The sequence below is a fragment of the Euwallacea similis genome, chromosome 4 (assembly GCF_039881205.1).
Source record: "Euwallacea similis isolate ESF13 chromosome 4, ESF131.1, whole genome shotgun sequence".
Classification (NCBI taxonomy): domain Eukaryota; kingdom Metazoa; phylum Arthropoda; class Insecta; order Coleoptera; family Curculionidae; genus Euwallacea; species Euwallacea similis.
This window is the reverse complement of record NC_089612.1, coordinates 190,228-203,702: the sequence shown is the minus strand read 5'-3', so window position 1 is coordinate 203,702 and position 13,475 is coordinate 190,228. Positions and strand designations below refer to the sequence as shown.

Below are 13,475 nucleotides of genomic sequence, written 5' to 3'. Positions count from 1 at the left end.
GTTACTGCAGCTATGCTAGTTACTAATCCTATTTGTTAACTCCGTTATGAAATAAAATCTATTTAGTCACCAGTTTTCGTAGCAATCTGAAAGAACAATAGAATATCAAATTTTTGCTTAAAAAGAAATACTTTTCCGGTACCATTTGCGAACAAAACAAAACGCTCAGCTAACTAATCAAAAAAAGAATTTTGCCAAATTACATTACCTGCGTTCTCCAAATGCCTGTGTAATAAAGCGGTCTTTTTTCCAAGGCGGTTTCTTTATACGAAAGAAGGAAAACTAATAACAGTTAACAATAGAGCCTCTTTAAAGACGCTACCGGCTGTGCTTGAAAATGAAATATACTTTTAAGCTTCGAAACGTATTCACCTAACTTAGAAAAATAAAAGGTTTCCCCATTTTATGCCTGAGAAAACATCATCCATTGAGGAATAGGTCTGGGGTGCTGCTATTCAGTATTCCTGCTCATCATTATGTGGGATTTTTCCAAAAGTTTCATAATTGAACGATATTTCATTAATTCTTCTTTTTCTTCTCCAAGCTGGGAAAGACTCATCAACACTTTTGTGATGAAAAACATAACATACTAAGCATCAAATATTTAATTTTTAAGAAGAAATTGCCAGTGTCCCCTGGCCTTTTCCTTGAATATCTATTTTGGTAATTTGAAATAGGTAATAAGGTTTTGCCACGTTTAGAAACGTCATCAAGTTAACTCCGAAACAGCACCGCTCATATCCATTGATAATATCCAGTCGGGCGAAAAATGGAAAAATTTTTATTTTTCTTACGTAAATACGTTTTCACGGCATATCTAAAGAATTTCCAACTGTCGAAAGCACCGTTAAAATCGTTTCTTTACGAGGATCGTTATTTATAAATGAATTGCAGACAGAAGAAATAACAATTGCGTTTTTGTCACGAATACATACGAATACCTCAGGTATCTTAAAATTGGAAAATAAAAATACCATAAACCGCAATATATTTTGGATTTCTTTCCCTTATTGAACAGACACTTTCAAGAAAGCAGACCTTCTTTATTAACAAGCAACGAAATTTACACAAAAAACCATTAGGTTTCTCCTTGCAACTCTTGTTCATCTTGATTATTTTCTTTACTTTCCTTTTCTTGATCTTTAGACTCAACCACCTCTATTTCATCCTCATTTTCTCGTGCTTTCCGCATTTTTTTCTCCTCGTCGCATCTCTTGGTATGAGCATGACAATGGAACTTGCTTGCATCCTTAGCTCTGCTAGCTGAAATTGAATGATGAATATTGGATAGAATCATTTGCAGGGGCCTAATTATCTGTTTTCTTACCTACTAACAAATTCTTAAAGGTAAAATTGTATTTGAGAGGATGTGTCATGATGAACTCGTTGGTATCCTTAGAGAGATCTTCATAATACATATAGCAATTTGCCAATATCTCTTCAGGTTGTCCTCTGGCATATGGATTTGCTGGAGGTAGAGGTTTCTCCTTAACAACGTCCGGAAATAAACTGGCGACGGTGTCTCGAAAAATGATCTCTCCTTGTTTTAGCCTTGATAGGACATTTTTTTCAGGATTAAAAGTTCCTAATAGATCTATTACCTTTCTTTTTGTCTTCGTTTCTTTTTCTCGTTTTCTTCATCCAATTTCTGCAAAGGCTTTCGTCTTTTTTCTAGTTCTTCGGTGTCCAACTGCTTCTTGTTGATTATCATCGCCTTTATTCTAGCTTCCCTTCGCAAGTGACGTTGCTCACTAATCCAGTCCATATATTTTCCTATACGCTCATGATATAATATACAACCATTTATGTATAAAATAATCTAAACCTGGTTGAAAACCTTTTTTAACGGATTTCTCAGGTAACTTCACCTCTTCTTTTTTCTCTTTGGCCACCTCCTCTTTGGCTTTTTCCTCCGCTTCTTCTTTCATTTTCGTCAAGTAAATTTCATTGCGCTTATTGAAACTCTCCTATTAGAAACAGAATTAAATGCTCTCTCTGATTATTATGGAATTTCTTATACGTACCTGCCAGCTTAGGAACAACTTTTTTCTGTTGATTTCTCTATTGATGAATACTTTCGTTAATTTCTTAACATGTACTGACTTGTCTTCTGAAGTTTGTTCAAAATAGAACAACCTAAATGAACCTACAACAAAAACGTTATAATAAATAACTAAGTACTTTTACCATAAGTTATAAAATTTCATTTCTAACAAAATATACAACTCAAATACCTAAAAAGCCATGCCGAAGAAAAATCTACGACATTTCCTTCACTCTTGCAGAAAAATTTCATTTCCCATTTTGTCAAGAATTTTTTTTGCTTAATAAGATTTTATTGACAATGTCTAATCAGATTTTTTTTATGTATACGAATATAACATTATGAATTTGAAGTGCATATTGGATTTTTCTTCTCTTTGAATGTGAATTTCTATCCTACCTTGCTCATCGCCAATACCATAAATAACTCTGTCACCCGGATACTGATGAACAGCTGAAGCAGTTAAAAGCCCGTTGGACATCACTTGGGTAAATATCGGCCTTTTACTATTAATAGGCAGAATCCAGTGACTCAAAACTCCTGTCACCGAATAAAGAGTTATCTTGAAGGGCTATAGAAACTTAAATGATTAACCCAAAGTAATTTGTAATTGGTGTTGGTAAACCTGAAATGGGTTTAATTCCCCCTTAGTGAAAAACTGCCTACTCCTCCTCCATAGAATCGGTCTATCGGGAAAGTCTTTTCTCCACAATGCAAAAATCTTCCCCCCAACCGAAAGAGTCGTGTTGTCCATACAAGAAGTATGGAGCGATGTGATCGGTCCATCGTGGTACTTTGAACAGAAAATATACTTTACTGGTTCACTGTTAACAATTTTCCCTGGGTCGATGTCTTGACCCTCCAAATGAAGCTCTGCATAGCCCCCTTTGTGATACAGGATGATTAAACAAGACAATAAAGTTTTAAATCAAACAAACCTTCAGCTGTCCCTATCTTTATCTCAGGTCTAATGCTCCTAATATTGGTCATAATGGGCTTGTAAATAACCCTCTCTTTAATGTCACGCTTCTTTAATTGACCAGGATGTTTTTCCTCATATGTGAGCCAACAAAACGATGTGCTACTTCTTGTTATCGCCTCACTCTTATTCTTGTTATCCTTTTTACTAACATTGATTCGATATCTCGGCTTTAGGTTCAAATGTAAAACCCTATAGGGAGACTCCTTCTCCTGCAATTCGTTAAGTTTCTGCCTAAAACGCTCGAATCTCTTAAATGTGTAACCTCCAGGATTCATTTCGGGTTTGTCTTTTAGATCCCAGATTAAAACTGTTCCATCTAGACTGCTGGTCACAAATTGCATTGAATATTTTTGGTTTCCCTCTTCGTCAAGTTCGAGAAGAGATAATATACCGGTTCTGGAAAAGTGGTGATGGGGTTCTACCCACGATACCCCTAGGGAAAAAAAAGAAGGCGTTAAATACGATTCATTATATTGGTTAGGTCCCAGTCTCTCCATGGTCAGATCAAATATTGCAACATTAATTTTGTATTGTTGCTAAGTACGTATATCTTCAAATATTTACCACTAACAACGCTCTTGTGTGAATGCCTCAAATCGGATACTGCTGCAGGTCTTACAATTGTAATATCATGAGTGTCCTTCATCCACCCCATCAACGAATGCAGGAAATTCTTATACTTCTGTTGATGTGTGGTTAAAACCTTTTTCTCTTCAACATTCTGAAGTTTATTTCGTATATCCCAAACAACCTTTAAATAACACCAAAGCAATCCGACTATCAATTTAATAAAAACTATCTGAGGCTTACAATCTGCCCATTCTTACATCCTCCAATCAACACGTTTTCATCAAAGTCACAAAAAGTGATCCTATGAATTTCTCTTGGAGACTCCAGGATTAGTTTCGGCTTTAGTGTGTCCAAAAAGCTCCATATAAGTACGAGATTTACAGTATGAACGGCTGTGTATACCTATTTAAATCGTTAAGACCCAAATTAAGTTCAAATATGATATTCACCTCATCTCGCTTATGAGGTCCAGTATAGAATATATTAGGACTAACGTCACAGTAGGCAATAGCGACGATTCCTGACCACATTTTATGCCAACAGATATCGGAGATCATCTTTCCTTTGCACAAATTGACATCCATGAAGGATAGATACTCGACTAAGTCCTTAGAGAATTCAGTCCAGTTGGTACCTTTTGCCCAAACAGCTCTCTTTACCAAAGATTCATAGTCGTCTGAATATAAATTTATGGTCCCATTGACCTGCGGATTAAGAAAATAGAAACAATTTCGTGAGACTGAGCATAGATAGACTCACTTTAAGTAGATCGGACAAGTTCTCCAAATACCTATTAGTGTGTTCGATGATTTTGGGGCTCTCTATGGGCCCAGTTTCGTATAGATATTGGGTAGCAGCATTCCTGGGGTAAGTACCTAGATTTTTAGATAACATAAAACTTATATTAAGCAATAATTTACTTTACTAACATATGGTTTGTGCTTCTGCAGACACTAAAGCTGAAGCCACCTGTACAGCACTATCAATCCTCCTCATGTAAACATTCGATAAATTCTCTTCAACTGTGCATTTTAGTTCCATGTATCCATCCTTCTTATTTTCAGCCCTAAGCAGCCTAAATTGCACCTTTCCAGAGAAAATCGGGTATCGAGTCTCCACTTCCACCTCCAGCAAGGGTCTGTTGTTCTTCGCAATCGATTCGTTCACCTCCGCTTCAGATCCCATTGATTGCATGTAAAATTACTCTTCTTGATATAAAGGGTTCTTTAGTCAGTCAATTGTTATTACCACTGGTGAATGTCCTTGTAGAGTTGAGAATGCAAACGTTCTTCCTGCTCCAGTCGCAGCTTTTCTATGATTTTCTGCACATTGTCCGTGGCTTCTTCAGTCACACACAGATAAAATTCATCATCCTTGTTTTGAGTTTCATCGGCAATGTAACCTAAATTGAATTATATAGTTTGTTCATGCAGGTACTACTAAGGTGAAAAAACACCAATCAATATTTCTGGTTTTGGATAGGAGAGGATTTCTTCTCGTAAGGGCCCAAAATCGGAACTGTCTCCGTATAATTCTAAATTGTCTTGAATCAACTTCTTCTTCACATATCTCCATGGGCTTTCTGACGTTATGTTTTTCCCCACAGCACATCTATGATAGTACATTCTGATATCACTTGAGGTTCAAAATCTCATAAAAGCATCTTACTCTACGATCTTTTGAGTCAGTTCAGATAAAACAATCCTCTTCACTCCAGGGATATCAAGGAGATTTCGGCGCTTCTTCTTCTTCTTGCGCCTTCTCTTTGGGCTACTCAAAGCTCTGCCGCCCACTTCCTCTACGTCTTGCATTCTCAAAATTAATTATTGAAATTTAGTTATGCACAACAACCACACTTTAACCTCTGGATTTAAATTACTGTCGAGCAAACAAACTCCTCAAGGTAAACACCCCGTATTGATCAAACGCCTAAGGGCGGTTTTTCACGAGAGTTGTATTTGGATTTGTTCTGTTGTTGATGCATTTTTGCACTTCGCAGACTAAACTGGATTATTCACTCACAAGGGAGTTAAAAATGTTTTTCTCCCTTTGAGGTAATTAGTGATTCGTGAACAAAAACGCTTTTCCATATTTCTCTATATTTCCTATATTATATTCTATATTTTCAGATTCAGTTTTTAAAAATCGATTATTGCGTGGATCTGCCTGATTTTTTATATTAATAATTCTAATAAAGCTATCAACAGTAACACCGTTGGCCGATAACTGCCAGAGCTCACACCCCCCGGAGGCGCTTGCTACTCTCATGATCAGAGCAACCTTCCAAAGTGTGAAAATATGAAACCGTTTACCATATTACTATTTACCTTCTGTAACAGATAAGCAATAGTCACTTTTCGAGACATCCTGCATAATATACTATTCTTTTTTATATTGTAAAGCCCAATAATTTGTTTCACGTGACGATTTCAATTGATTTCAAAGTGATTGAAATCAAGTGCATCCAGTGGAATTGCTGGGAATCAGTCCCTTTAAGGAGAGTTTGTGCCAGTAAAAAATGCATAAAAAGACTGAGTACAATTTATTTTACACTGCCAACAGCAGTGGAAAATGAAATACTCTTTCGACTTGAGACCGTCCTTTCTAGAAAAATAAGAAAAACAAACCTGTTCCAATTTTTCGCTCGAAGGAATAATATCTATTGAAGATGATGTCTACGGAGCTAACTAAAGTGTAGTGACGCCTTTTGACGGACAAGTTATTTGTTATTCCTTACCTTTAGTGTAGAGCTTAAAATTAGCTCAACGTTACTGTTATTTTGCCTTGATTTAAAAACCAATTCAGTAAAATCAATACCGAACAGCGGCTCATTCGAAACACATCAAACGCAAAGCACTCTATCAAAATATTTGAAATGTGCCCTAAACTTTAATCTTTCCCAGTTGATATCCTGACATTCACGACTCCATTTTCGCTATGTGTCGATAAAATGCATCAAGTGAATACATTAAGGTTTTGTAGTGCCATTTTGGCTATCAATAAAGCTAAAAATGCACCATGAATCGAGGTAAAATTGTCATCTGAGAGTATTCTCAAGCCTAACAAATTCCCGAAATGCATTTCATTTTTGCAAATTCATTTTATTTCGCCTTAAAGACGTGAGCTTCGCCGTGTATGAAATCTGCGTATCAAAGTGCATATTCGACGTTTTAGAAACGTTGCATAACAGACGTTTCAATTTTGCCCCCTTCTGCGTTTTTAAAATAGCGTTCATGTTGAATTCGTATAATCACCAATATCGCTTGCATTTGAAATCTGATGGAGTTGGGCTTTGTTTAATACTAAAAATTGCGTCAATTTTTTTTCTTCCATTTTTCAGTTAAAAGGATTAGGAACGATTTACTCGTATTTCTCTTTGTTTAAGGGGAAAACTATTTGAGAATCTGAAGATACGATTAAATCCGACAATAGGTTGTCCAGAATCACTTAGGTCCCGACATTCCGACTTTTGTTAAAAATAGTGATTCAATAACACAGTGACTATATTAAAGCTTCAACCAGCATGGGCCTTGTTTTTAACAAATATATAACAAGAGAACAAGACCCTGAAGAGAGTTCATAGCAGTTCTTAATTCTTTAAAAGTTTATAATTCTTCGATGTAACACTAGACTCCACAATTTCTAATGAAAACTTTATATCGCCATTTTTAGTCGATCAAAAAGTTTTACGTGTTCTCAAGTGCAAAATTGTATAAACTTCTATTGCTACATGACCCTTTTGCACAGCCATTTTAAGACACAATTAGCAGTTAGGTATTTTCTTAACTTGTTTTGTAATATGCCACATGTCACTTTCTTTTCATATTTTACATTTCGAATTACTCTTTTTTCCGCACGTTTTCATTACGTGTATCTGCATTACCTTTTTGCAAACACGTTCCAAGCATAATTTGCATAAAAAGCATATTTTTTAAAATTTTTTAGCGTTATTTGACAAGGAAGCTCAAAACCGCAAGCACATTTTCATTGCCACTTTTCTCAGCTACACGATGACCGTTTCAGATTTACTATCCGACATGTCGTCTACCATTATCATCTTTATTTTTTCTTATAAGCGCTGTATTGGATTTTTCGACACAAAAATAGTCGGATTGCAAATCTAAAAACGTTATCATTTAGCTGAGAAAAAGTCGCAATGAAAATGTGCTTGAGATTTTGGGCTTCCTTGTCAAATAACGCTAAAAAAATAAAAACGAAATCTCCAATTTTTAGTTTTTTTCGGCTATCTTCGGGAATACCCGGAAAAGCCAAATTTTGAAAATAGCATTTCGCCAAGTGCTAAATCATGTAATTTTGCCCTCATTTAAATTTCTTCGTATCTCCTCTAGTTTTCGAGATTCCAATGGTGAGGTTTGAATTTGAAGTGTTCTGTATATTTGTTATATGTTTATATGCGCCGTAACATGTATAAAAATCGGATTCAACTTAAAATACAAGGAAGAGAGTTATCTTTAATACATTATTTTGTTCATTCATTACATTCATTCAAAGATTTAATTTTTTTAAAATGCAATAACAAATAAAAAAGAACTTGATTTGGAACGTATTTGACGACAAATTTATTATAAAGTACAGGCGGGCGTTCAATTGTTTTGAGTAACTGCATTCGAAAGTTTCGCTTTTGTATAGTATGCATGGAATTTTTTTTAATTGATAAAAAAACGCCGATGAGATACTCACATTTTCAATGTACTCGAATGTTCGACATTTTAAAACACTGTTTTGAAACTGTGTTTTATCGCAAATTAGTCGAGTTAATAAACCACTCCGCGATATTTTGCAGATCAAAACCGTTACGGATTCCAAAATCAGAGAGTTAAGATCGAAAGTCTTAATATTTTCAACAAATATCATAAACGTCACAAATATTATATAACTCACATTTTAATCGATTGAGCCAATGACTCCATAACTACCATATTTCTTCTCAAATCGTACATACGTATCGAGCATAATCCTCGTATTTCTTCGGCTTGTTATGTAAAACATTTTGTCAAAGTTTCCTATTAACAACTCGCAAACTTTAAGCGGCAGCACCGAACTGTCAAGCCAACCGGAAAGTATTTTATCGATGTTGCAATGAATTTCCTTCACTTGCAAATTGCTTTGAAAATTTTCCAATTTGTTCGCCTCTGCTTGCCTTCGACTGACTGGAGTGGTTCTTGACTTGAGTTATTTTTTGTTGGTCCCGAGTCGATTGGTAAATCAAAATTGCTTGGCTTTCATGCGAAGCAAGATTATTCTTTGCCGATCAGATACAAGAAAATTCCCAAGAAGCTAAGAAAAAATAAAAGTATTTTTGATATAATGAAGGAAAGTTTTCGGTCGAAGATTACTTACTGAGACAGCAAACTTGTTTTAATTTAATTATGTCCAATAAACTTGGAAATTGGAATAATATACCTAGTTTGCGACGCTCAGAAGCGTCTTTTAAAGTTGCCACCAGAAATCAACTTTAACTTCACTCGGGACCAATTTCCCCATGAATTCAATTTATAAAGAGCTCTTTAACTTCTAAATGAAACATACTTAATCCCTACTAGACTCACGATGTGAAGTGCGAGTATCCTCCATATAACTTTTCCATTAACAATCCATAAAAAAGAAAATCCTTAATTAACTCTCACAGTTGCGCGAATTTCGATCTAATCGATCCCCGATTCAATTAAGAACTCCCGCAGAACATCATCCATAAATAACACTCCACGTAATTACACCCAAAGTTTCCTTGCATACTTGCCCCTTATTATAACATACTTTTAATACGAAAGTATTTCAAAATTACATATTTTGCGAAAATCTCAACTTAGCGTACTGTAAAGTAAGACGTTCATCGAAGTTAATAACATAAATAGAAGCGCTGCCGCTCGTTAAAATTTAAATTACACTCCGAAGTTGCGATCGGAATTTTCCAGAGTTGCAATTCTTTTCGGGCTTACTTATAACGAATTATGTTTCTAAGTTTGTTATTCCCGTCATTTAAAAGTTTTGGACTTGGAATGGTTTTCTGGATTTCTATAGTCGACGGACCTAGAAAGTTTTAGCCATAATAACAAGATTGCTGATTAGCGCGATTATGCAATAAGCATTTGAGTGATTGAGGCTTGTGAACTGAACTAAAACGTACAAAAATTAGTAGAATTTTTCTTCGATGCGACTGACGATATTTTCAAATTTTTATATGAAAGCTTTTACCCGCTTCATACTTCTGAAAGCCGATTTGGTCCCTTTGAAGTATCCTAATAATAGAACCATTACGACCGATCCACGTAGAAGCAAAAATAATCAGCTTGAATCCTCTTCCAGAGGAAGAAATTATATGTCTGCAGAAAGTTTGAAGCCTCCGTTGATCTTCGAAATGTATTAAAGTTTTTACCGGCTTTATACTTCAACGGCCAGCGTCTTCCCACTGAAGTTTCTCAATAATAGAAACAGTACCACTTTATCCACATGATAGTAAAAATAATCAACTCAAAACCTCGTCCAGAGCAAGAAAATTTATACTTGCAGATAGTTTGATTTCCGGAGATCCTTTTTCTTGTAAATAAGGAAAATCGTTCTAAACGTTCATGGAAAATTCAGGAAACTCATATTTAGCTCATAATTTTCCCAGGCCGTCTACCTTTTTTTCACATCAATTTCAAGGTAATAAAATACATTTATCTTCCAATAAAATGATATTTATATTAAATGTCTACGAATGCTCTTTCCATTCGCTACGTTTCATTGCATTATGCTACATGTTTCTTCTGAATCTGCTGTTATTTGTTTTTTTTGTTGATTTTTACTAAGAAATTTTGACAGCAGATAAAAAACAATTTTTCATAAAATTTCATTCATTAAGATGAACAAATTCTAAATTGGAAAACTGAGGTGAAATCGTAATATTTCAGAGTTATGTGGGAATAGAATTTTTAAATTTGCCAAAATTCCCTATTTATTGCATTTTATTTGATTTCTGGATGAATTTTTTGTTTTTTTATTAAAATTTCTATTTCAATCGATTGATTCAGGTACACACGAGGAAATCAGATGCGGATTTAAAAAAAAAAAATCGCTTTTGCTCATTAAATCTGATTTGGACAGATCACCAGTTATTTATTATCCTGATGCGAAACCTTATTAATAGTGATCAAATACAAAAGCGGGTAGAGAATTATCGCAGGCCGAAATGCGCTCATTGTTTACGTAAACGTTATGTAAACTGAATAGACTGGTCAGCCTTTTCAGCCGCAACTCGAATAACAATCTACAATACCGAAAACCGCGAATTTGTTCACCGAAATATCCAGGCGTTCATTAAACTAATGGCATCGAATACTATATTGGCATTAATTAATTCTCTGTCAACAAACGTTTAGTAGTAAACGTGCTGCATATATTATTGTAAATAGGTAGAGGGTAATAAATTTGCTAAATCGTTATAAATCGCCGAGATTACAGTAATACATTATACTAACTAAATTTAATGAACTTTGCAATTTATTTAGGTTTCTCCCTCCCTAAATAAAATTAACCGCTGACAGGAACCCTAAATAACCATAAATTTTCTGTAATTATAATTGCTTTTGTAGCATTTATCACCGGAATTACATATGAATACCATACATAGTTCATGTTTAAGTGACAGCATAAAGTATACGGCGGTTACGGTTAAACATTTAAACTGTGCTGGGAATAAACATCTCCCAAATATTTCCAAAGACAGACTTCTCAGTGGATTTCTTGCTTGCCTTAATTCAAATTATTGCTAGATTCACAATTATAAAACGGTCCTTGACCTTCCAACAGAGCCCTATAAACAATTTACATTATATTAGTCCCGATCCCACTGGCCTCTAAATTATCTGATATCCGGAATTATAGGGCATTCGTGAGACATGCCTCGGAATACATTGTTCAGTCTAACGTAATAAATAGAGGAACTGCAAACCATCTCCCAGGCCCTGATGTCCTTTTACAACCACTAAACTCATGAAATATTTATGAATCGCTGATGAAAAATATAACGTCGGGCTTTCCAGGCATAAAAATCCCTGAGGGAATAGGAGACGTATACCCGAAAGTATTTTGTATCAAAAATAAACGAAATTCTTCATTATTTTTGTGCAAATTGCAGAGTTGTTGATCAAGCAAACTCATGTTCAGGATTTAAAACTTTCAGAGTACTCTTATTGAAAGAGCCATCTCCGAGCTAGGTGCAGATAAAACGTAGAATTAATTTAAGTTGTGAGAAGTGATATTCATCTTCAAGCATAGACCTGGTAAGTTTTCTATTTGAAATGAAAGTTCCGACTTTATATAACCCCTTAACGTACCATCTCAAAAATTCCCGGTTAAAAAGTTCGCTCCCAAGTTTATGTCAGATCCGAGATTTAAGGCGATGCCATCTAGGATGCTATATCTTTTTAAGGATGGAAGACGTATCTACTTTAAACTGGATAGAGAAGAGTATATTTATTTAGAAGCTTTTTTAAGGAAAGTTTTACTTTCAGGTACATAAGAATAAGATCCTTGTTGCTGAAATATCTATAAGAGGGATGGAGATTCGTGCAGTTACACTTCGAGTCAGTTCGGATTTCATTGTTTGAACCAGGTCACTTTATTTTTTTTAGGTTAATCCAAGTTAGTAAAAATAGCTAATTCGGCTAACTCTAAAGTTTACTGCTATCTAGTCATTCCAGGAAAGTATACTTTTTCAGGTCAATTTAGCTTGCTTTATGTAGTTGAAATCAAGTTAGTTTGTTCAGGCCAATTGACACCACTTTGTTAAACTCAGACAGAAGTTATTTTCTTTGACTGAGTTTAAGTTGATTTTGCCAAAGTCGTTTGTTCAGATTACTTTGTACGAGTCAAAGTCAAGTCAATGAGAAGTTTATGTTGATCTTCCTGGTTCATTTGCCAGTTTCGGTTACTTGGTTCCGGTAAATCCACCAACGTTAATTAAATCTGAGTTGTCGATTTGAGTTTCTTTGTTCAATTCATAAGTTAGTTGCTTTAAGTCAGCTCAGCACGCCTTATTCAGCGCAATCAAGTTTCTTTGTGCGGAACTTCACGTTACGTCATTCGAGATAATCGAGCTTTCAAGTAACCCTAAGTTTCAGATCAGTAAAATTTACTTTTAGTAATTTCAGGAAAGTGCTATGAAAGAAATAATTTTCCAGGTCCAATTGAATACCCTCTTCCCTTGAAAAACAATAACGATGGGATTTGTAGAGCTATAAACAGCAGAATTTTAACACCCCCTCGAGACTGAAAATATAGGGTGATTTATTAACAATTGGACAACCTAAAGCTCGAGATACTACACGTCAAATGGTGACAATTAGAGAAAATACGCCTAATCCAAAAGTTAATAGTTTCGGATATACGGGGCATTTCAAATTCAATCCTCACCATTGCAATCTCGGAAACTAGAGGAGATACGAAGAAAAAATGAAGGCAAAATTACATAATTTAGCACTTGGCGAAATGCTATTTTCAAAATTTGGATTTTCCAAATATTATCGAATATACTTGTTACCGAAATAACTAACAGCATATAAAAAATTTTAAAATGATTTTTTGGTTTCGTATCACCTAACAAAAGCGAAGAAACATACCGTACGCCTTTGTCAAAGTATAGCTTATGGTTTACTTTAAAGCTTCGCGAGAGCACAAGAATAATCTAAGCGTCGGATTGATGATGAAGACCGAGATTATGTAAGTTTGGGACTCGATCTCAGTATTCAAGACTGAGACCAGGACGTGTGGTAAATACGGTCTCGGAATATTCTAGGTAAAAGTGAAAACAGGCTTAAACATATTATTTAACATTATGCGTCAGTGTTTCTTGACTTCACCGAAAAATGGAATATG

At 35.0% G+C, this 13,475-nt stretch overlaps 1 protein-coding gene across 1 annotated transcript; it reads right to left on the bottom strand.

Annotated features, from left to right (window-relative positions):
* Positions 1 to 1,078: 1,078 nt before the first annotated feature.
* On the bottom strand, positions 1,079 to 5,451 carry mmm (missing minor mitochondria). The gene is made up of 16 exons (XM_066389881.1): positions 5,265 to 5,451; positions 5,053 to 5,207; positions 4,845 to 4,998; positions 4,526 to 4,788; positions 4,356 to 4,471; positions 4,046 to 4,300; positions 3,837 to 3,998; positions 3,591 to 3,777; positions 2,983 to 3,459; positions 2,670 to 2,929; positions 2,444 to 2,615; positions 2,025 to 2,146; positions 1,826 to 1,967; positions 1,602 to 1,773; positions 1,328 to 1,551; positions 1,079 to 1,263 (listed from the first exon to the last, which is right to left on the bottom strand). Exons 1-16 carry the CDS (start codon positions 5,405 to 5,407, stop codon positions 1,079 to 1,081), a joined length of 3,189 nt encoding a protein of 1,062 aa, XP_066245978.1. The 5' UTR covers positions 5,408 to 5,451.
* Between the last annotated feature and the right edge of the window lie 8,024 nt (positions 5,452 to 13,475).

Bases quoted from the DNA above. Each gene is read 5' to 3' on its own strand.
- mmm (XM_066389881.1), bottom strand. From the start codon at position 5,407: ATGCAAGACGTAGAGGAAGTGGGCGGCAGAGCTTTGAGTAGCCCAAAG. The intron at 3,999-4,045 runs GTGAATATCATA...CGATTTAAATAG, and splicing joins GACCTCATAAGCGAGATGAG to GTATACACAGCCGTTCATAC. The intron at 1,552-1,601 runs GTAATAGATCTA...TGTCCTATCAAG, and splicing joins AAACGAAGACAAAAAGAAAG to GCTAAAACAAGGAGAGATCA.